This window comes from Pygoscelis adeliae, unplaced genomic scaffold, assembly GCF_000699105.1.
Source record: "Pygoscelis adeliae isolate BGI_AS28 unplaced genomic scaffold, ASM69910v1 Scaffold10, whole genome shotgun sequence".
Classification (NCBI taxonomy): Eukaryota; Metazoa; Chordata; class Aves; order Sphenisciformes; family Spheniscidae; genus Pygoscelis; species Pygoscelis adeliae.
Window position 1 is genome coordinate 7266552 of NW_008824053.1, and position 22259 is coordinate 7288810.

Below are 22259 nucleotides of genomic sequence, written 5' to 3' on the forward strand. Positions count from 1 at the left end.
TGGGGCTTTGAGCAACCTGGTCTAGTGGAAGGTGTCCCTGCCCATGGCAGGGGGGTTGGAACTAGGTGATTTTTAAGGTCCCTTCCAACCCAAACCATTCTATGATTCTATGATTCTGTGATACATGATGCTAACTTTTGCATTTTTCCTTCAGGTAACATTTGATGTAGCTTGGTCTCCAGCATGCATAGATAAAAGATGCTACAACTACACTGGGATTGCAGATGCCTGTGACTTCTTATTTGTGATGTCGTATGATGAACAGAGCCAGATCTGGACAGACTGTATTGCAAAAGCCAATGCTCCTTACCTGCAGACTTTAGTTGGTGAGGACAAAACGCCTCTCCAGGAGTCAGAACGTTTCCATTTGTTCACATGAATAGATAGAAAAGATTGCCTTTTCTTAGACAAGTTTTTTGGTTATATTAAGGCTTTTGAGTATTCTCAAATATGTGTTGTCCTAATGTGAAAATAGTATCTCAGATCCTTATGACACTATGGATAGATCTTAGCAGTTGTGTGTTGTTACTTGTAAAGTAATTGTCTAGCCCTCACAATTGTGAAGAACGCTCTTAGAATGACAAACGGCAGCCAAAGCAATGGTGTCTGCCTGGGCTTTTCTCAGAGAAACCTGAAACATTTCTCTCATCCTTGTGAACTGCTGCTATGGGAGGCTGGTTTTAAGTGTGAGCAACTGGAGCAGTTACTAGAATCTGAATAGAGCAAGTCTAGGAGTATGCAGGTGGGAGGTAAAGAAGAGCTTGCACCTTAGCCTCTGTCCGGGGATCATGCAAGTCCTATATATAAGTAGAATAAAAAGCATGGAAAAATGCAATAATGCATCTTAACTTTTATTTCCTTCAAAACTAGGATATGAAGAGTACATTACTATGGGCATTGATCCTAAGAAGCTTGTGATGGGCGTCCCATGGTATGGCTATGACTATGTCTGCCAAAACCTATCTAAGGTAAGATGAAGATTATTCAATTGCAATCGTACTGTTAATTTTTTCCTTGGAAAGAGACAGCTAGATTTTGGTGATCCTGGTTTTGGATTAGGAAATGCTGTGGTCTGACAGATAAGAGCATAAAGCTGGGACTCAAGACAGAGACTTTTGCTTAGCTGATAACTGATGAGCAGTGTGTTACCAAACAAGGCATTTTATTTCTCCCTAGGCAACCTGAACCCCATGATACCCGAGTGCCATGTTTTGACTCCCAAGTGCCTGACTTTGTGTTTGACTAAGGAGCTATAGATGTTCTCTGTACGAGAAGAGATGATGTCCAAAGGCACTACAACGCTTCTATCTGCCTTCTCAACACAGTCACTAAGCTCACTGCTTAAAGACTAGGTGCAACAAACCACAGCAAACCTATGACTGTTAAAGGATAGCAGTTTATGGATAAGTCATGGAGTCTCAAACAACATTATACTTATGAAAAATGTAAGAGTGACTTAAAAGTGGAAAAGATAAGACAACTGTGTAAGTTGAATGATGTCCATCCAATCCTGTACTACTACAGAGTAAACAAAATTTAACTGTTTTAATTTACTTCTGTCTACAAATAGTATGTCTGGCACAGCTACTTGGAAGATTTGGGATTTTTGAGACCGCAGTGCCTTTTGTGTCTTTGTTCTTGGCTGTACTGCTATTCTGGAGTTCAATAAATCTATGTAACGTGAAACTCAACGCCGTCTGCTTTTTTTTCAGGATCATGTTTGTTCCCTTTCCAAAGTGCCTTTCCGTGGGGCTCCTTGCAGTGATGCTGCAGGGCGTCAGGTCCCCTACGGAGCAATAATGAAGCAGGTGAACAGTTCTCTTTCAGGGGTGCTGTGGGATGAGGTACAGAAGTCTCCATTTTATGAATACAAGGTAAGTGTCTCTGTAAGACACCATGTTGTGGAGTAAACGTTCATAAACTATAGTTCTTTGATTGTAAAGTTTTCAGGGTTAGATTCTTCTATTTGTGTTTTCTACTTCTTTTGTTCATGTAGTAAAGGATGGCTGGATTTCCATATCTTGAATTTCTAGTCTGAAGGAGAGGTGCAGTGATTGAAGACTACAGGAGTAATAAAGATCTTTATTACTTTGCAGTTTTCTCAAGAAGTTGTATCATGTCAAAAAGGACGTTTTGGCACAAAGAAATCCTATAGCTCCATCCTTCACTGTTATAGTTACTTTTATGAGTTGATGACTGATTTAAACTAAAACAGATTCTGAGATGCTCTTAAATTTTTCTAACCCAGTGGCTTGCATGCATGTTCTCTTCCGCACTTGGTTTCTACATAGACATAGTGAAAAAGTGCATGAATGATTGTGCTTACATGAACAACACAGTGTATGCATTTCATCTTGTTTCTTTACACACAATTTTAAGTTTCACATGTAGATGATTAAAAGGTGTTACAAGCAGTGACCAGGTCAAAGCAACATAACTTTGACAAAATTTTATAACCTCCTCTAAAAGTGTTTATTGCTGAAAAAAAGCACTTAATCTCTAACTAAATTCACCTCTTAGGTTAGATAGTATATCTGAGATTTTGGCTGTATTTTAAAAAATTACTGAAATACAAATTAGCTAAGTCTTTTCATCTAACTTCAGTTAAAATGTATCACTGTTTTATAACTGAGATTCTACAAGTAAAAAAATAGCCAAGTATTTCACTTAAAATGTTTAATTGTCCTGTGTGAAAAATAATTTGTAAATCAGGGAAGTATCATTATGTAAATCTCTACATAGCTTGTATATCTGAGTTTTTAACTATACTTTTCACTGCATTCAACAGAAAATGTAATCAAAACTCAATGAACTTGAATGTATCATGTTTATATAGATAGGTTGATACTGACGCTAGTGTTTAAATGTTTTTCTAGGATTCTTTTGGTCGCTTCCACCAAGTATGGTATGATGACCCTCGCAGCATCTCTCTAAAAGCAGCATATGTGAAGAATCGAGGTTTAAGGGGCGTTGGCATGTGGAATGGAAATAGTCTTGACTATTCCAGGGAAGCTGTAGCAGAACAACAAACTGAAGCAATGTGGCAAGCCCTGACACCGTAAGAACTATGTGCAGCCTTGATTTAGAATGATGAACATTGGTAATTTTTTATTATGGCTTATACTATCATAGATTTTGAGTTTATATAAATATACCACGATTACAAAAACTTTGAGAACTCGCCAAATTCATCTTGTTATTTTGTATGCGAAGCCATATTTTCATTCTTCAGAAAGTTCCAATGTTCCTTTAGCAGCGGGTTTTTTTTAAAGGCTGCTCATCTTTTTCATTTTTCACAACTACCATAAATTGGGTAAAACTTGAACCCAGCGTGTATCTGGTAACAAGTAAGACCAAGTGGTGGATTTACAGGGGCAATCTCATAATGATCCTTTGCTAAAGCTGCCTGGTGCAGCAAGTATTCATTCTGAGGTCACACGGTGCAGTCTCAGCTTTCTGACTTTCCACCCCAACCTACATTTTAGCTAAGTCACTCTTCAATCAGATTAAACACAGAATACTGGAGAGACAGATTGTTGCTTACATGGAACTTGGTGAAACTTGTGCTTGTGCTTGGTTACTTTTCAGATTAAAATATTTTACAGACTGAAGAAATTACGTAACATGAAGTAGTTGCCATTAAGATTTTTATCAAACTTGTAGTTAGAAAGGAATATTCAATAAGCTCCAGTTTCACTGTGTTTATGTATCATGTAAATTCCTTACTTTCAAAAGCCAAAAATTTTGGACCTTATCTTGAAGAGGGAACATGAATATGGAGAGAACTTGGATGATATTTTCTTCCATTTCAAACTTCTTTACTTCCTGAAAACTAGAACTGAGAAGCTTATTTAATGAACTGTATTTGCATATGTATTTTTCCACACACTTTAAGATTCATTCAGTAGCCTGTTGTTTGTTTTCACGTGGTGTTGCCTCTGAGATAACATGAGGTTATATTTTCTTTCTAGTTATATTTTTCATAAAATAATTTGCCTAGAGGAATTGTGTAACTTTTAAAAATATCTGTAGTAATGGAAAGATTGACTGGTCTTTACAGGATTTTTTTTTTGTTAAATAAAATGCTGCCTTCACTAAGGTTGGTAAACAGTGTTGCCGGTTTATGCTTTACTTGTTCCACAGCTTACAGCCCACACTGCTTCTCTGCTTCTCAGAACTGTTTCACAACAGATTAAAGTGCAACTGTGCCCTGCTTAATTGGCTCCGTTAATTAAACAATTTATTTAATTAGATATATGTAGTCAGTTGTGGGGTGGGTTTTTTTCTTGGTTAGTTGGTTTTTTTCCCTTGCTAAATAGTTACTGGGAAAACACCATAGAATAGCAGCACTACCATAATGGCTACTGAGGAGAAGACTAGAAGACTGACTGCTTGATACTGCAGGTGATGGAAAGCAGAAGGTGCAGCCTACTGCTCTCACATAAAGAAAAAAATTCCCTTGGAAAATCAGAGGGCTCTTCACTAGAATGCTGGTCTGCAGGTTTTAGGAGAAACCGATATATTTATTTGACATATAGATAATTCAGAATTTGTATTACTATTTATGTGCTAAAATACTGTGAGATAGATATTTATGAAATTGAGAGGTCTTCTGGAGCAGATGATCTAACCTACAAAATCCTAACTGAAGGCCAGATGACTTTATAATAAAACTTTTTCCTGTAGCAGTCAAGAATCATGAGTTGGCTTTGGTTTTGTTTTTTTAATTTAGGTTCAGGGTTTTCCAGTAGCTGGTTGCCTGCTCTTGTGTCTTATATAAGACACAATTCTGAAATACAGGATATAGGATTCAATCCTGATTTGAGCAGAAGTGGTTGTAGTTTTAATAATTAATTTAATACTTCAGCGCTAAAATCTTTGTTAAATCTTATCTTTAAGAAAACAAATTGGATAGCAGGTGGTTTGACTCAAGACATTTGGAAGTTAGTCCTTTTAAGAGTTGCATAATTTTCTTATTGTATTACTGATTTCCCATGAGTGTTTCACTTCCAATAATAGATACAGCCTTGTCGGCTTTTTAGCTGACATTAATTTCTAGCGTGTTATTGTTCTGCTTAACGTAATAACATCTGGTACTGCGAAGAGGCAAACAGGAGAGCTAGAAAAAATTACTATCAAGAAGAGGTTTCTGATAACAATTCTCTGAAAGAGTACTCTAAGCACATGCATGAGCTTAAACTTAACGAAAAACAGAGTATGCAATACTGTAAGTTGGACCAGGATCACCATTACAGCTTGTCCAAGACAAAGCTTGCGTCTTCCACTAACTACAGAAGAAGGTTAATATCCATGTGGCTCTCCTAATGAGAGGGAACAAAAATGGCTATGTTTGAAATAAGGTGAGATTATCTGAGATTTTGTTCATAATGAAATGGTAATAATACACTGGGAATTTATAGATAGGCACACTTACAGTGACAAAAATATACTTCAGTAAATAGCTAAATAAAAGATTACTGTTGCTGTAGTTCTACAGAAGATGTATTTTAATCATTTTCCAAAAATTTAATGTGTGTGCTTGAAAATAAGAACAGGAGGTTATAGAGTATAGGTTTATTTGCTTAGTAGGTATTTTGTTAATGAAAGAACATCAGCATACCACTGTGTTGTTATATAATTCACTAATTTGCACTTTTAAAATAACTTAGCTTTGTTTTAGACACATTACTAGATTAAACTGTATGTTTAAGTAGCTGACTAATCTTAGAGTAAGAGTGAGATTTAAAAAGAAGTGAGCTGCAGTACCTCAGTAGCCCAGTATACAAATTCCACAACATTTATATAGTTGATGTCTTTTTACAAGGTAACTTAAAGAACATACAAATGCTCTGAAATTCTGGACTTCTATATACATTACAGAGCTTCTGTAGACTTTACGGATGTTGAAGTCGTGTCATCCTCTTAGATCCCCGATTTTCTGGACTGGAGAATTAAAGCTGAGTGAATCTTCTTATGTGTCAGTTCCGCTCTCAGTGCTCGTAAATCAGATGCTGCCTGCTTTCTCATCTGCAGAAGAAACAGTAATTTAAGGAATTGCAATTTAAGGAAGTTTTTGGAGTTGACATGCATATGGGGTTATATAACTAAGATTGAATTTTATACATCTTTCATCTTTAAAATTTTACACGTCTAATTAGATAGCCTAGTTCTAGCACTGCTTTCTTCTGTACTTTGCCTGGGTGTTTTTAAGAGACGACTGAAATTCATTGTTCTTTCCACTCCTTGTTATACAATGGAGGAGGCATAACGAGTACATCCACCCTAGATTACTCAGTAAACAGGGGCATGGGCAATCTCTGTGAGGTAAAGAACTCCTATTTCAAGCATTCAGAGCTGAAAAGCTATCCAATGCGAAGGCCTATACCATCAGCTTCCTTCCAATGGGAGCCATAGACAGCACCGGTATGGAATAAAGCAGATGAAGAGGACTGCCATCTGCTTGGAGAGCCATTCTCTTTTTTTTTTTTTTTTTTTCCTCTTTATCCCGGTTTTTTTTTTTTTAGCCATGGTCTAATACTGATCAGTGCCTACCAAAATATTTTCTCTTTTTCCTCTTTATACCAGGTTTTTTTTTTCTTAGCCATGGTCTACTACTGATCAGTGCCTCACCAAGTATGTTCCTTCAATCACCTTTTGAGTGAAATGAGAATTTTATGAGAGCGACTGTAAAGCTTAGCTTACATTGTACCTTGAAAAAATGTTTTGAATGCCATACATTCAAAATTGTCTAATAACCTGGTGTTCTGGAGTAGTTAGGCTCAAGTGATAAAGTTACAATGACAACTAGCACCATAAAACTAACAGCATAAAACAAGAACTGTTTAGCAAATCTTTACATCATCTAATGTTCGGGAAGATCTAAGTTGTTTTATACATAGCAACATTTCAACTGTTTTAATTAAAAGGCAGAGTACCTTAATTTCTATTATGAGTTTCATTTTTGTATCATCCAGCCTCCTCCTCAGTTGATCGAGTTCATGCTGCACTGTAGTAATCCGGATGATTGTGTAATTCTATATGAAACAACAACAAAACCAGCAACAAGTGCAGCATTAGTGCATCTCTTCATTCACTGTGTGTTACTTCACCACTCAGAAACAATCCTCTAAACTCTTTCTGACTCCCCTGCTTGCTTCTCGCCCTTAATGTGTGCTGGGCTGCCTCTGGTCTGTAAGCAGTCTGCTCTCCAAGAGAGGGCAGCTCCCTTCTGCTGCCAGCCCTTCAGCTGGGTGCGGAGGTTCTTCCACTCCCTGTTGCTTTGGGAAGTTAAGATCCAGATCAGATCTCCTGAGTAACAGCACGTTGTTTTGCAATTATCTTTTATGGCTACTCTCCATTTATAATAAAAAGGTATACTTGAAAGCATATTTTTTTTCTCACAGGCTTAGCATCACTGTCAGTCACAGTACATTTATTGATGAGATTGCTGCACTCATGTAATGTTTAGCGCAGATAAACTCCTGGTTATACAGCACATCATTTCAGCAGTAGCTGTGGGTGGGCCTATCTTTGAATTAACCTGTAAAACTAAAATTCTTGTTTTCAAAATGTAGGTTCTGATACTCAGCTCATGTAAGTCGGCCATGGTCCCTTGAAGTAAGTAACGCTGAGGGGTGGATGTGTATGTGGTAATCTCTTGATGTTCCGAGCCTTTAAAAATGGCATTAAACTGCCAGCTGAAGCAAATGATGCGCTAAAGTTGCCTATACAAGGAGTCATTAAGTGGTATCTGTAGCCTCTCATCTCTGAGCTCCTGCTGTAAGCTTCTCCCCACCCGGGGGTGTAGCTGTCTGCATACAAGGGTCCAAGTCCCAGCTGCGACACCGCACAGCTGTGTAACCCTGGCTCAGACCACTGAGAAAGCGCAAAAGGTACACAGTCGTGCAGGGAAAAAACAGGCAGGGCCATCAGACTAGTTGGGAGCTACTGAGGAATCACCGTATCATTGGGTTGAGTCACCAGTGAGGACAAAGCTGGTGGAAGAGGGGAAACCAGCGACAGCGGGATCTGTTCCCCAGAGCCCGACTCTTCCCGCCTGACTGATGTCCGCCTGGCCAGTGTGTAGCTTACGAGGGGTGGAGAGCATATTTGTGCTTAGCCTAATAGCTCATTAAATCCTAGCTATCTTTGTGTGCTAGCCGATAAATAACTGCTGTATGCATGTTAAGATGTGCACATCCTTCACATAAGGCCTCTTTGTGCCTAGCCAGAGAGACCTAAAAAACCCCTGATATCCCCCCCCAAAGGAGCAATAACATTTCTGAACATAGCTAGTAATATAACGCGATATCAACCCTATTAATATTTTTATACTGTAGATATTTATATTAAGATAGCTCAAAGAATACACCTTTGTATATAATATACACTCTTAGATTGTACATACACTCTCCCACCTTTCAGATACAAGAAAGGGGCATTTATTTTTCCTAGTTTAGCTTTAGATTTGCCAACAGACTTGCTTCCATTAACGCATTTAGAAAATCAGCAGATACAACTATTGGGAAGGGTGTTTCCCTGTTTTCTTTTGTCTTGTCTTTTTTTAATTCCTCTGAACTTCCCGTGATTTGACACCAACAACATAACATGAGACTCACAGTTGCACAATAGTTCAGGTGCAACCACTCCAAAAGCCTCAGAGACATTTCTTGTCCTCCAAACTAGAATTCATTATCTCCGTACATGAAATTCGGGATGATGAGAACAATAGAGAACTGAACAATTCATTAATCATACTGAACAAAAGGGGATTTTGTTACGAGAAGGTATTGTACAAACAACAAAGCAGAAAGAATCAAATGCTCAGACTCAAACACTGAAGGAATTCTATACCTCAGATCACTGAGGGATATTTGGCTGTTAAAACTAGTTTACAAGTCATTGGTTGGTGATTTATTTGTTACTTTAATTCATATTTTATACAAAAAAACAGGCTGTGTAAAAAGAGAGATTAAATAATACAAGCAAATACCTTGGAGGTTGTCATATTGTTTGGTCGTTTTCGGCTATCTCTGGCTTCCAATTGCAAGAGTAATTTCTGGTGGTAAAGCTCTAAATCTTGTCGCAGTTTGTTTAAAGCGTCCTCCAGTGAAACCGTAGCTTTCTTAGTTTCAAAGTACTTCTTTTTCCATTCCTCACGAACTACACAGGAAAACAGTAATACTGTTTGGTCTTGTTCACTTTATCATAGGGTCTATTGAAGACAGTAATGACCAACTGACCTCAAAAGATTCAGTTGGCCAATGCACACATTAAAACATGGCAGTAGGTTTCTTTAAAAAAAGCAATTGGTGAAAAAATCTTCATTAAAATGACATTCGCTATAAATGCAATGGAATTTTCACACAATCACCTGCTCTATCTGTCCACCAAGATATAACACAAGCTCTGAAACCAAAATGTCATTCAGCCTGGCTGTTCTGCAGGTTTCAGCTGCACAGTCAGTGCTCCAGACCTGTGAAGACTGGTATGCCCACCACAGTCTGAAGTCCACAGCTTTACTGTAGCAGAATATTTAGCACTGTAGATTTACGCAAAACTTGAGGTCTGCAGGGCCAGAGATTTTGAACAGCTTAGTTTTATACAGAAGTCCCAAGATTACGGGGAACAGTTATTTACCTTTACACTTAACTATGATTTCTCCTATGTTGTCAATGTGCTATCAACAGCTGGCACATAAATCCCCCCGTACCTGGTGTGGCAGTTTTATGGCCACATACATCCACTAGTCTGCAAAGTGTCTTAAATAATTCCTTCTTTCAAGGCATGTTTTAGGAAATCAGCACAACTGCTTCTCAGAAACTTACCAAAAAGAACCCAGCTGTTGGAGGACTACATGCTATGTAACTGAGAGCGACTGTCAGCATGGCAACCTTAGGAGGATATTAAATACAGACTGGATCCCCGTTCCTACAGAATACGCTCTTCCCTTCATACCTTGTGAAGAAACATGTTTGCAAATGCACTTACTTATGAAACTCCACAGGTCTGAAAAATAATTCAGAGGTAGAGACGCTTCTTAAAGAACCTGCAGAAGCTGTTTGAATTCTTGTGAAAAAACCTTTATTTTACCTAACTGGATAACATAATTTAGGACAATGCAGGAGCCATTGAGGGCTTATCTCAGCAGGGTGAATTAGCTTGCTTTGTGGCTCCATGCTACTACAGCTTCACTGCTTCAAGCACCCCAGTTTGTTTTTTTTTTTAAATACAACTTCACCATGCTGCAGAGTGCAGCGTAGCCATGCCCTTAGAGAATAACTGGAAGAATTGGCTTGTCTTCTCCTTTCAACAAAGCTACAAATAATAGTTGAGACTCCTAGTGATTTAGCTGTATTTAAGTACAAAGAGAATGCTCTCAAAACATCAAAGTGATTAAACCTCATCTCTGTATAACTGGAATGTGACTTAGGGAGGATAGTTTAAGTATAAACTTGAAAACAATTTTACAAAGAAAATTTGGGTGGGATTTCAATGAGATTTTACCTTGTCAAAAAACAAGGTTTGTCAAGCTTGTCACAACAGGCTTGTAACTTCCATGCCATAAGCTGAGTACCATTAGATAGGAGGAACAAAAAGTATTACGCTGGCAATTTAACTAGAAGCCCTATCAACACAGTAAAAAACCTCTGTAAGCACCAGCTAAAGGCAGGTTTAGAATACGTCGGCTGCCCTGGGCCTCAAACAGCGAAGCGGCCTGCAGTAGCTCTCTGGGCACTGTATGTACATGGGACACAACTTGAATGGTTTATAAAAGCCAGGATATTTTTAGATTTATAATACTGCCACAAAAAAAGTGGAAGGAAACATTGCAACCTTGAATCTTTCCAGCATGCTGTTACACAAACGAGCCTTCTCAGAGCTATGGGTTAGCAAACTGCTCTCTCCATAATTAAGCTTACTGACAAGGAAACAAACATTTTCATATTGCTTTCAGTGTCATGTCTCAATCATTCCAAATTCCAAAGTAAATTAGAAGTGTACCGTGGTATCTCCTCAGCTTATTTTGTTCCAGGAGCCCTTTAGCTTTTTTGATCAGTTCTTCTCTAATTTTTTCCATGTGCATTCTGTCTTTCTTCATTCGTTGCAATCGTTCTACCATCTTCTTTTCTAAAGATATTATAATTATATTTAGCAAGCATCTGGATACTGTAAGTAGAAAGGATCAATCAAGATTTTTGTAATGCACCCATCATAAATCGTGCCAAAAGCTCTGTCAGAACAGGCAGTAGAAATTATTTTATTTTAATAAACTAGCTCTAACTTTTGGAAATGGCTGGTGCATTAGAAAAAAGTGAGAAATCCAGCATGTGTCCAGGCATTCATACACACACACAAACAAGTAAACACCCTTTTATATGTCTAGACAAGGTATCACCAAAACCATATATTCAAGATATATATACACTGCATACATTGAAAACTCCTGCCACATAAAGCCAAAAAAGCCTCCAAAAGACTATTTCCTGCTCAAAATACTTTGCAATATAAACTTTAGCGAAATCTTGCCTTGAACTCCAGTTGGTCATAGGCAGGACAGTGTCTCAAACTTTCACTGGTTTGCAACAACAGGTCAATCACTTACCTTCTCACTATCCTCCTCCTCCACCACAACGGAGGATCCTCAGCAATACTACCGGTGGTTTTCTTTGCTACCTTCGCACGTGAGCCAGCAGTATTTCATCCGATCTCCCTCCTTTTCTCCTTCCATCCCCAAGTCCACAAGCTGGGTTTTCTAACACTGGGAACCTGCCATGCTCTATGAACAGCCCACGCAATTATAAATGCCTGGAATTTTCCACCCACAAATTAAAATTTGTAACAATACTGCGAATGAATGTATGTACAAATTCTTTCATAGAGTAGGTATTTCTGTCTTCATTAACTATTCAGTCTTGATTAAATGTTCGCTCCTCTGCAATTTCTTGGAATCATATACTCACTTTCTGCCTGAATTGCGGGAACTTGAGCTGGATTTACAGAAAGTGCCAGAAAAGGCGGACTAGGAGGCGAAATATATTCTTTTGGACAAGTAAGATGATTTCGCTTGTTTTGATCTGCCTAGAGAGTCAAAAGACACAACTCTAAGTACATAACTCATAATCCTGAATAGTTACGTTAAACATATGCCCTGAAAGTGGCCTGAATGAAAGGAGGGCTGAATTTGAATTCTGCATATAAGCTTTTCTATTCTGTTACCAGTACAAATGATAACTAAATTACAAACAGCTGGACCTCTGCAAATAAAATCAGAACACTGAACACTTACATCGCAGGGAGCATATGGACAAAAATGTAGACTATTGCTAATTGTTCTTGTCCATGTCCATAACCCCGCGAGTTATTGACTCTCCCGTGCAAGACCAGGAATAACGGACCTTAAAACTGCCATGTGGCTCATTGCTTATGAAGTCTGGACTGCCCGTTTCTAAACCAAAATTTATAATTGCAGATTTTCAATTTCATTAGTGTTTTCGTAAGACTCCGCTGCAATCACTCCTGCACAAGAGCTCAGAGATGACAGTTAATAGTGACAGCTGTTATGCTGTATGATTGCATGTGAGTCCTGTGTCTTCCTAAGTATGTTCTTATTCTGATGTTATGACTACATCATACATATGTTTTAAAGAATTTTGTAGTTTTTCTTACCAGAAGTTTTGCTCGAGAGAAGACAGATTTATCCCACAGGAAATATGAAATTATAAAAATGTCACCGACAAAACCAATACAATGTTACTGTCAAGAAACTGTAAAAAAATGCAGCTAACATTAATTAGACTGAGATACTTATTGTATATGTAGTTCCTGGTAAATGATAACAGAGGTATAACTTCTGATGATTTCACTGTTTAGAAATAGTTGATTTTTCACTAGCAAACCTGCAAAGTACCAGTGCATGAATTAACTTTTCTTAATTACTCTCAAACCTATATTTGAATATTTCATATTTCTAATGAGTTATCTGTCTTATAAAATTAGACTATTTATCGGTGGAGGACTATGCTTACTGCTCCAGATTACTAAGAATATGTTACCTTGAAAAACACACCTGACTATCCAGTTTTTCACCAGGATCAGCTATAGACTTGCTAGTTCTGTATTGCTGCAAGCTACAGATAAAAATCAAAGAAGCAAGTGAAAATTCATGTAGCAAAATGGTTTTTTCACCATTTTCTTTCATTTATTTGAAGTCTGTGAAATAAATTTCTAGTTACGAATTAACATTATCCATTACTTTATCAGAATCATCGTTTACTAACCTTTGGGTTTTGTGTACATGTTCTGTGGTTTGGCCTTTCACTGTTTTAGGAATTCCAGAATCCTGTGTTCTGTCTCTTCTTAGTTTGGTATCTTTTTGATGGTCATTATTTTCCATGTTTGTAATGAGCAGTTTGGTGCTTAGTTCTGTGATAGGATAATGATGATCAAAACATATAGATTATACTCACAAAATTCAAGCTCTTTTGACTGTCAATACCTGGACTTTCCAACCTGTTTCAGAAATTCAGTGAATCAATCCAATAAATAACCTTATCTCTGGGGTATGGAAATGTTGTGTGAATAACAGAGGAAAGAAATAAAGGTAAAAAAGGTATTTTTGTTTTGAGAATTTGTATCTAACTAATTCTGGTAACTAATACAGGAAAGCTTATCACAGATAAACCACGTAATTATTTCACCTTCCCTAAACTAATGCTGTATCTAACTCTTTTCTGCCTTTCAGAGACTGAAGATCCCTTACGAACTGGAGCCAGCAAAGAAAGGGACAGCAAAATGTTTTGCATTTAAATGTTAATTAATAAATGTTATCTGCTTTAAAATATATACAATAAATATTTCAAGATAAAATTGCTGACAGACATTACCTTTACTTTATGCTACAAAATCCTACATCCTTCATCATGTAAAATAAAGTTTTGGAAAACTTTTCAGTCATGTATATACATATATGCACATATATATGTAGATATACATATTTGTACATTAAGCGGTCTCACACTTAATATCAGTTACCACGATGATGGAGGGACAAAGCTATTTTTGACCCATTATGATTGGAAACTGAAATTACTGAAAAGTCATCCATGAAAGCCTTTTCTAATACACTCTCCAGACACGTCTCAAAGATGACAACATCCAAATTTTTGTTTTCTCATTCAAAGTACCGGATATCCAGAAAATCATTCTAACTGAGATCTATAAGGTGCCCGTACCTATGAAAAATTAATATCGCCTCATTTAATAATTATTCATTAAAAATTTGAAATAGAATAAAGGTCACCCTTTTTACATTAACTGTAAAATTCTGCTTGACTTTCAAAAGTATTTCCTCAAAACCAGTTTGTTATAATTTTGATGGTAATATAGAAGCGGTCACTCAAATCCAATTTAAATGCATCAATCCTTTCTTGGTAATTACTAAAAATTTAGGAATATTAAGAACATTAGAAAACTGTTCAGAGATTTAATGACCCCCAGTATCCATAAGACACCCCATTTTAAAGTAGTAGTAGTTAATAGGTCTCTTCCAAACAACATTTTCTATTTTGGCACAGAACTGTTATCTAGTTTATGTATGCTTTAATCCCCTCCATGCTTTTGTACTATTTTCACTCTAGTCTGCTCAAAGAGTTCTCCCACCTCTCAGTTTTAGGAATGCCACTGTTCAATAGCATATAAATAAACATTATATAGCAGGGAGGGGAGGAAACACTTCCTCTTCAGTAGTAATGTAGCCATGGATAAGATGACAATGAAAGTTTAAGTGACTACAAGCTTTCCCTGATGTACTCCTAACAAGATTTTTTCATTTAAAATTGCTGTTGAATTATGGGATCATTATCCTCCAATCTTTACAGTAGCTGCTTAGTAATTTATTTTCATGTAAATAAGATTAGACAAATGCATCAACTATAGTGAAGTGTTTCCCTGTATCAGTACATTGTGATAAAGAAGGACTCATCCAAAGTAAAAACTACAGCTCTTTCAAAGTTATTATTATTATTGTTATTAAAATTAGACTATTGTTCTGATAGCAATATTCCAACTCATGCTGTAACTGTAGATTTCTTAAAACTCAGCTTTACTCTGCCAACTTTCTAAAAGGCATGCTTTAGCAAAAAGGTGACAATGAACAGTAGTACCCTTTCGATATTTAATGGGATTTTGGGGTGTTTGGTTATTCTGGCCTTGTTCATCACTGTGGTTTACAGGAAGAGTAAGAGCAGTTCCTTTGGCTTTGTCATTCCACTTGGGAGTATTATGCTCTTTTTGATTCTGGCCGAGATGATTTTGCTGAGAGGCCTGTAATAGCATATCACTCTCTCCAGACTCCGAATCTGCAGGATTTGAATTACTTGGTGCAAAGAGAGATGCTCTGGATCCATTTTGATCTGCATAATAATTGATATTGGAAAAGAGAAATATTATTTTAGTATAAATGTTTACCGTAATAGTTATTCTTCTCCTCCTTCATCATCCTCCTTCACGACACTGGTGAAACTTACCTTCTTCTCTAAACTGTATCTGTTTTTCTTGAATCCTGTTGTTATGGTCTTGCTCATGTTTTGTGTGCAAAGCTGGAACAGGTTCTTCCTCACCCCATTTGACAGAACTGTGCACTTCCTGACTTTCTAGCTGATGACTGCTTTGCGTGCTTTCTAAAAATCGTTTGCTTTTTTCAGGGTTTTTTTGGGGAAGACTGGATAATCTTGATCCATTAGTTTCTGCATTGAAGTGATGTTTCTGTTGAGTTGATGACGACAATGGATAAACATCTTCAAAGTATTCCACTCCAGGTAATACATATAATTCAGGATAAAGTGCCTAAAATATGCAGTATATTAATCAGACACAAAAGAGGAAATGTGCAATGTAAAAAGTTTCTGAAAATGATAGCTTAAAAGCCATACAATACATACATAAGGGGGAGCAAATGACTTCAGTTCCAGTTCTGTTTCTTGCTTTGCTTTCACCTTGGAAGATAAAGAATGGCAGCGTAACCAATAAAATACTTTTTTACCAATAATGTTGCATATGACTTAATTTCTGTATTCTATCATCATCTTTACATTTTTCTTAACCAGCACTATCTTCTGTAATGGCCTGATGGGGAAGAAGGAACATAGAATATGACTATTTTCTGACACGGCACTGAAACTTTGTCTATTTTTCACTATCTAAATCAGACCCACAAGAGTACATGGATGTACTGAATAAATTTCTTTATCCTTTACACTTTCTCTTATGGTTCAAAGGACCTGAGCCAACAGTCACAGCAGAAGAAAGTCTTAGACTGTCTTTACCAGAAGTTGCTTCAAGCTGAATCTGAACAGAAATGCTGTCTCACATAATTTTCTCTATTTACCTGATACACTACTGCAAAATATTTAATGTATAGATAAAAAAACCCCTATCACTCTCTTATGTCTTCTCGTATTTATTGTTTTGATATTCTTTGTGTGATATACACCTTCAGATTTCAACGGTCGTCCTAAAAACAAAGTCTAAGATAATCGATGTATATTTGAAAGATGTGCTCCAACAGGAAAAAAAAAGAAATCTGAGCTTACATTTAAATAATGAAATTGAACTAAACATGGGGCCAAATTCTGTTCTCAATAGTGGCCAGGCAATGCCATCGATTCACTGTTAAGAGACACAGGCTGTATGAAAGAAAAGGAAGAGCAAATGAACACGGGTTTGGTTTATGTTTATTTTTCATTTAAAGATCCTTACGTGCTAGTAAGGTACAGCTCTTAGTACTGCTTACGTTGTTACTGTTGTGAAACAGAAGGCTGGAGGGAAAAAAAACCCCACTCAACAAATATTTGATCATGGAGATGTAATTCAATGAGGTTACCATGACCCTAAACAACAAATAAACCAGTTAGATGGTTTATTGCTTTACACTTTGTTATAAAGTTAAACAACAAGCAAGAGTAAATACCCCAAATTAAAATTATATCTTTAATTTGTCGCTAAAAATCTTCACTTTTATCTACAAATATCTTTAATTCTCTATTAAATACTTTATTAAATTCCTGACATTCTAAAGGAAGCTGGAAAATTTCTCCATTTCTCTCAGAACTATCAGTGGGGAAGAAAATATGCCATCTTACTTATTATCATGCAGTTAAAACCACCTCCATTCTTTGAAGACATATGCATATTTTCAAATTCAGATTGTGTCACCGTCTTTAAGTTTCTCTTCAGATTTTTCCACCTAGTTTTTGCACATTACTTAGTATTTATTCTACTCTTCCGTGTGGGTAATTTCAGTGATAACTCAACTACAAATGCAATAAAGAACAGCACCAAATTTCCAGCTTGCAATTAATTTCCAAATCCGTGAGAAACAGAGGTGAAATGAGAAGTGAAAAAAAGTATTCTATGTACATCACTTAAGTCTTTGTGTATTACACGAACAACTTTCAGTTTTAAGTGTTTTAATCTTTAGCTATAGTTTGTAAGATATAAATATATAGAGAATCAATGTGAGGAGCAGTTATGATTCAGACACGTAGGTTTTTGATTACATAAATCTCAGGCTGTATTACTGGACTAATTATTGGAACACAAATGTACAACCACAGAAGTTTTCATTCAGAGACTGATCGTTAAAGGCTTTTGGGCAGGTCGCAGCAGGAACCATTAGAGGAACTCTGACTTACTCAGCTTCCGTTGCAAATTCTTCCAAGTGCTATATTCACAACCATGTATTGGTAATAATGACCTTAGGGGGATTTTTTTTTTAATGCAACCAGATTTGTCATATTTAATCCATTTGACTTATCAAAACTAGCATCTCTTCACTGGATGGCAACTACTTATATCTGATGCTTTAAAGGATGTTTCTAATATACCTATCCAGCTGTGCCTTTGTATTTGGGGAAGTAGATGTGCTCTGACAAGAGCTTATGCTCCAGCACGTCTAAAAACAAATGCTAACAGTGCTTCTAAAGTTATCTCAATTTTCTTGTGATATTATCTAATCTGCAGGAACAAAATCTGTGGTTTACATGATAAAGCAGAAGAGTACTAAAGAAAAAAAAAATTAACTTACCACTGCTAGTTTTTTCCCAATGCATTTTAAAAATGTGAATTTATCTGCAACTGCAGCTCCACCCAGGTACTCTCCAAGCTTCTCCCGTAGCGCTCTTAATGTGATGTGAGGAGGCACCCTAGAATGTTGTTATTCATTAATACATCTGTAAGATCAAATAATGATGTCTAGTTAGTAAGAGGGGGAAGATACTGCTATATACACGCTGGCTTGCATGGACAGAATGACCAAAAATGGGAACTATGTCCTAGAACAGAATCTAATTACATACAGGCCAGAGACTCTTGGTGTGGTAGAGTCAGAACATTGTATCACATTATGGTAGACTGTATTACAAGGGCTGTCATAACATTAACTGGCAATATTCATATTTTAGGAACCCATACAAAGGGAGAATATGGAAGTAACTGAAATTTGAAAGTGACTCCTTCAGAATGCTCTTGCTCATTTGCAGATGAATAACAAAAGCATTGGAAACTACAGTCATGCATTTCCATATAGATGACAAAGTTTCGTGGGGCTGGTCCAGGACTGTAGAACATACCCCTTCAAGCACCAAGGGCTAGAGGAGACTTCATCACTGCCCACTTTAAGTAGCAGGCATATTCCTTTGATTTTGTCTTCTCCAACACAAATTTACAGTTGGGCGTGTGCATATGTACATGCAAATGTATTTTAAATCAAAACCAAACACTGCAGTGTGAATATTTCCACCATAGTTTGAAGATGAGAGAGCTGACGCAAATATGAATTGCGTCATTTAATGTACTACTGGAAACCATGCAAATATTAAAGTAATGAGCTCAGTATAAAAATCACTATAGAATAAAAAGCATCTCCGCAGAATAAAACCAAATGTGCAAGAGGCACACAAAAGCTCTGCAGCACAACATTAGCAATTCTAATTGCTCCTATGCTGCCATATAAAATAAACCAGGGAACAAATTCAGGCCTGAGACTGTTAATCACCCATGCTGATTAAGTGTTAGTATACTACCTAGCATGATTTTGGCCCAGGCAGCTATCACTCTTCAAGCACAGACATAGCTTGGGGGATAGCACATGCCATTCTCAGTAAACAGTATAGACAAGAACGTGCCACCCCTTCAACTTGGACAGGTCTTCAGCATTAACCTGTCAGGGTTTGTTTGCACTTTCAAACAGCCCTATATGCCTTCATTTCACACCCTAGGTATGTAAAACCACCCTCAGTTTCATCTCATAAGCACAGCACTTCAGCAGGCTACAATGCTTCCCTTGCATTATTTCAAACACCCTGGACTTAGAGGACCCTCTTCAAGGTCATAAACCTGCCTTGGAGCACAGGCACGCAGCGGAGGAGACCAAAGTCTGCAGAGTGGACACATCTAGGCCACACTGCTTGGTCCCTGCGCATTTAGCTCCTGTTTATTTCTTCCCCAGCCATTTTTGGCCCACGCTTGCTGCAGACGTTAGCCCTAATGTCATTTATTTCAAATGTGTAAAGAAATATGTGAAAGATGGATACATAATTCAATACACATCCTTCCAAGGTCTTACGTGAGAACAGAGATGATCTATAATTCAAATATCTCTCATTCACTATCATTTCTTCAAGCTGATGTCTCAGAGGAGGTATGCCCCTTGAATGGTCTTCTGAAACCCAATAAATGCAAGCAATTCTAACACTGCACATCCTTCACTGATAATGCCTGTCCAAACCAGCAAGGAAATCTAAATCTAAGGCATTTACGAACAGCAGGGAAAACATCTAAGTAACTACAAGGTATCATGGGAGAAAATGATCTAGGTATACAGAACCTGAGATATAGGGCAGAAATTTATCTGAAAATTATTTGCTAGTGCAGCTGCTAGGAACATATAGTAATATATTCCTTACTTGCTGCCACTGGCTAGCAGAAGACTAGTCACATCTGAGTAATTTGCTTCAGGGTGTTCCTTTAAAAGTAATGCAAACTAGAGTTCATTGCAGCCATCTCTTCTAGAAATAACAAAAGTATGGTTTCTGTGGTGAGGAATGAGGAATAAATAAAAGATCACAGAGGCTGAGAAATCAAGTTCATGGGAACAAGAACTCAGGGCCGTAGACAATTACACACTTAATATTTTCCTCTAATTTCATGATTAATGGAAGTGGCCTGTACTTAGACCTTGGAATACCTTGTTAAGCTGACTCAGACAGTACTAGGATTGTCAAGCAACCTTTCAGAAGTACTACTGAAGAAGAAAGAAAATATGCTGGTGGTTGCATGGGCTGTAATGCTTCCCCTTGAGAAACACGGCTTAAGCTCTTTCTTCGGACTGAGAGAGCTCAGATCGTCATATCCCTGTTCCTGGGAATTGACAGACTATCCCATCTTCATCATGCCACTCTGTCTCGAAGCTGGCCCGTTGCCAAAAAGAATTCAAGATTTTGATAATCAGGCTCAAGAAGACAGAAAGAATATAAGACTGTGAATTTACAACATAAATTATTCTGCAGAAATACTAGCGCTGCTCTGGAAGTGCGTTTCAATGCTCTACACCAAGGGCTGCAATAGAGCTAAGCCTGATACAGTTCAAATAAACATAACACTAGTCATGGGCACCACTTATCCTCCAGAAATTATTAGAGAACAAGCCTCTTCTGACAGATGTAATTGTGCTCTGTAGAGCAACAGCTGGACTAAACGACTGAAGGACAATGTAAAGGACCTACCATGTACATGAAGCCTAAGACTATACTCACCTTATAAATCCGGCTGAGATGAATTTGCTAGTAAGAGCCACAGGAACTGTATTCAGCTTGAAGTTCCACACTTCTTCTGGGACATAAAAAACATGGAGCTCCACCAACTAAATAAAGAATAGATGACCACAACTGTAGATATATTATAACCCTCTTCCTACATGCATTGTTTCGCTTAGGTGGACTTTCAATTTCTGGAGGCAGGAATGGTTTCTTTGACGTTAGCACATGGACTAGAAGAGTGAGGCTCTATCTGACAATGATGACTAGACAGTGAGAACAGCGATGGGTAGAGCAACTTGTGATTGAATGCTAGCGGACAGCATCAAAATAAGTCACATTAGAACAAGCTCAACAATGGAAATGAGAGAAAATAGAGCCTGTGGTACCGCTGTATGTCACTGTGACAGCAATGGACAGAGCTTACCAAAACCAGTTGATACTCTGGAGCATGTCATGGTTACAAGAATACTTCAGCTGAAATCCTACCTTTGTTCATCTCGTAAAAAGTGCAAAGCCCTGCAAGCTTGATCCAAACAGCACCACAACTCCACCTTGCCAGCAAGAAAAAAAAATCAAAATATTTCTGACAGTTGTTAATAATATTAGCCACCTTGGAAACACAGAAATGCTCCTGGCAACGTGTGCAAAAAGAATAACTAAGCCTGCTCTGAGCAAGGTTCACTTAGATTGCATTCAAACCTGTGGTAGTTGTGGGGCTGTTAATGTCTAGGTCTGGATGTTTTAGTGAAAATCAGATGGTATTGACAAGGACGATACACTTCCCTATAACTAGACGCCATGCAAATAAGCTATACTAAATATTTCTGCAATTGCTAAGTTACTAAATACAAACTAGAAAAGAATGCTTTCTACATATACTATGTTAAAAACATGGTTTTTTCCTCCCAGGTCTCCTAGCAATGGTGCAGTGTCACTTATTTTAATATTTTTTATTTTTCTTTGTGAAATCTAAAAAATCTTTATGGAAAAGTACAAAAACTCTCACCTGCGATGTTCGAGGTCTCCTTTGACTGAACGACATGTTGGTCCCTGTACTTGATCACAGTGAATGCCAGGTGGGCTTTCTAATTTTCTTTTTGATCAAAACATTCTTTAAGAATGAGTTTCATGATAATACGTTACGAGAGAAGTTACTCCATTAATATCCTTTATTTTCATTTACTGTTCTTCTTTTCACTTACGAAAATGGAAAAGTCGTTTCGGTGCTGAGGCAGAAAGCTTCCAGCTACCTGCAGGCAAACAGACTCAACCACACCTTCTACACAAGTGAGTATCACCTAAGTAACTGGGGAATTGCTAAATCACAGCCCTGCAGCTCCAAGAGATCTGCCCTGGAGTATTTCCTCTTAACATTTTTTCCCCTTACAATACTTTGGTTGTATATAATTTTCTACGCAATTGTACCGTTTTCCTAGACACAGA

The 22259-nt window shown here is 37.4% G+C and overlaps 2 protein-coding genes across 2 annotated transcripts in view; one reads left to right on the top strand and one right to left on the bottom strand.

Moving 5' to 3' along the window:
• Nucleotides 1-4212, top strand: part of CTBS (chitobiase, di-N-acetyl-) — a 9480-nt gene extending 5268 nt beyond the window's left edge. The window contains exons 4-7 of the mRNA XM_009333893.1: nucleotides 155-326; nucleotides 871-968; nucleotides 1713-1874; nucleotides 2877-4212. Of these exons, the coding sequence (XP_009332168.1) occupies nucleotides 155-326; nucleotides 871-968; nucleotides 1713-1874; nucleotides 2877-3062 (618 nt within the window). The 3' untranslated portion in view covers nucleotides 3063-4212. The remainder of the gene's footprint in view (nucleotides 1-154; nucleotides 327-870; nucleotides 969-1712; nucleotides 1875-2876) is intronic.
• A 1710-nt stretch (nucleotides 4213-5922) lies between these two features.
• Nucleotides 5923-21858, bottom strand: SPATA1 (spermatogenesis associated 1). Its single transcript, XM_009333807.1, has 14 exons — nucleotides 21823-21858; nucleotides 20814-20920; nucleotides 18086-18203; nucleotides 15942-15995; nucleotides 15528-15846; nucleotides 15165-15413; nucleotides 13712-13765; nucleotides 13281-13425; nucleotides 13070-13130; nucleotides 11964-12081; nucleotides 11005-11130; nucleotides 8993-9162; nucleotides 6936-7034; nucleotides 5923-6027 (listed from the first exon to the last, which is right to left on the bottom strand). The coding sequence occupies exons 1-14, from the start codon at nucleotides 21856-21858 to the stop codon at nucleotides 5923-5925; spliced, it is 1761 nt and encodes a 586-aa protein (XP_009332082.1).
• Nucleotides 21859-22259: the final 401 nt, after the last annotated feature.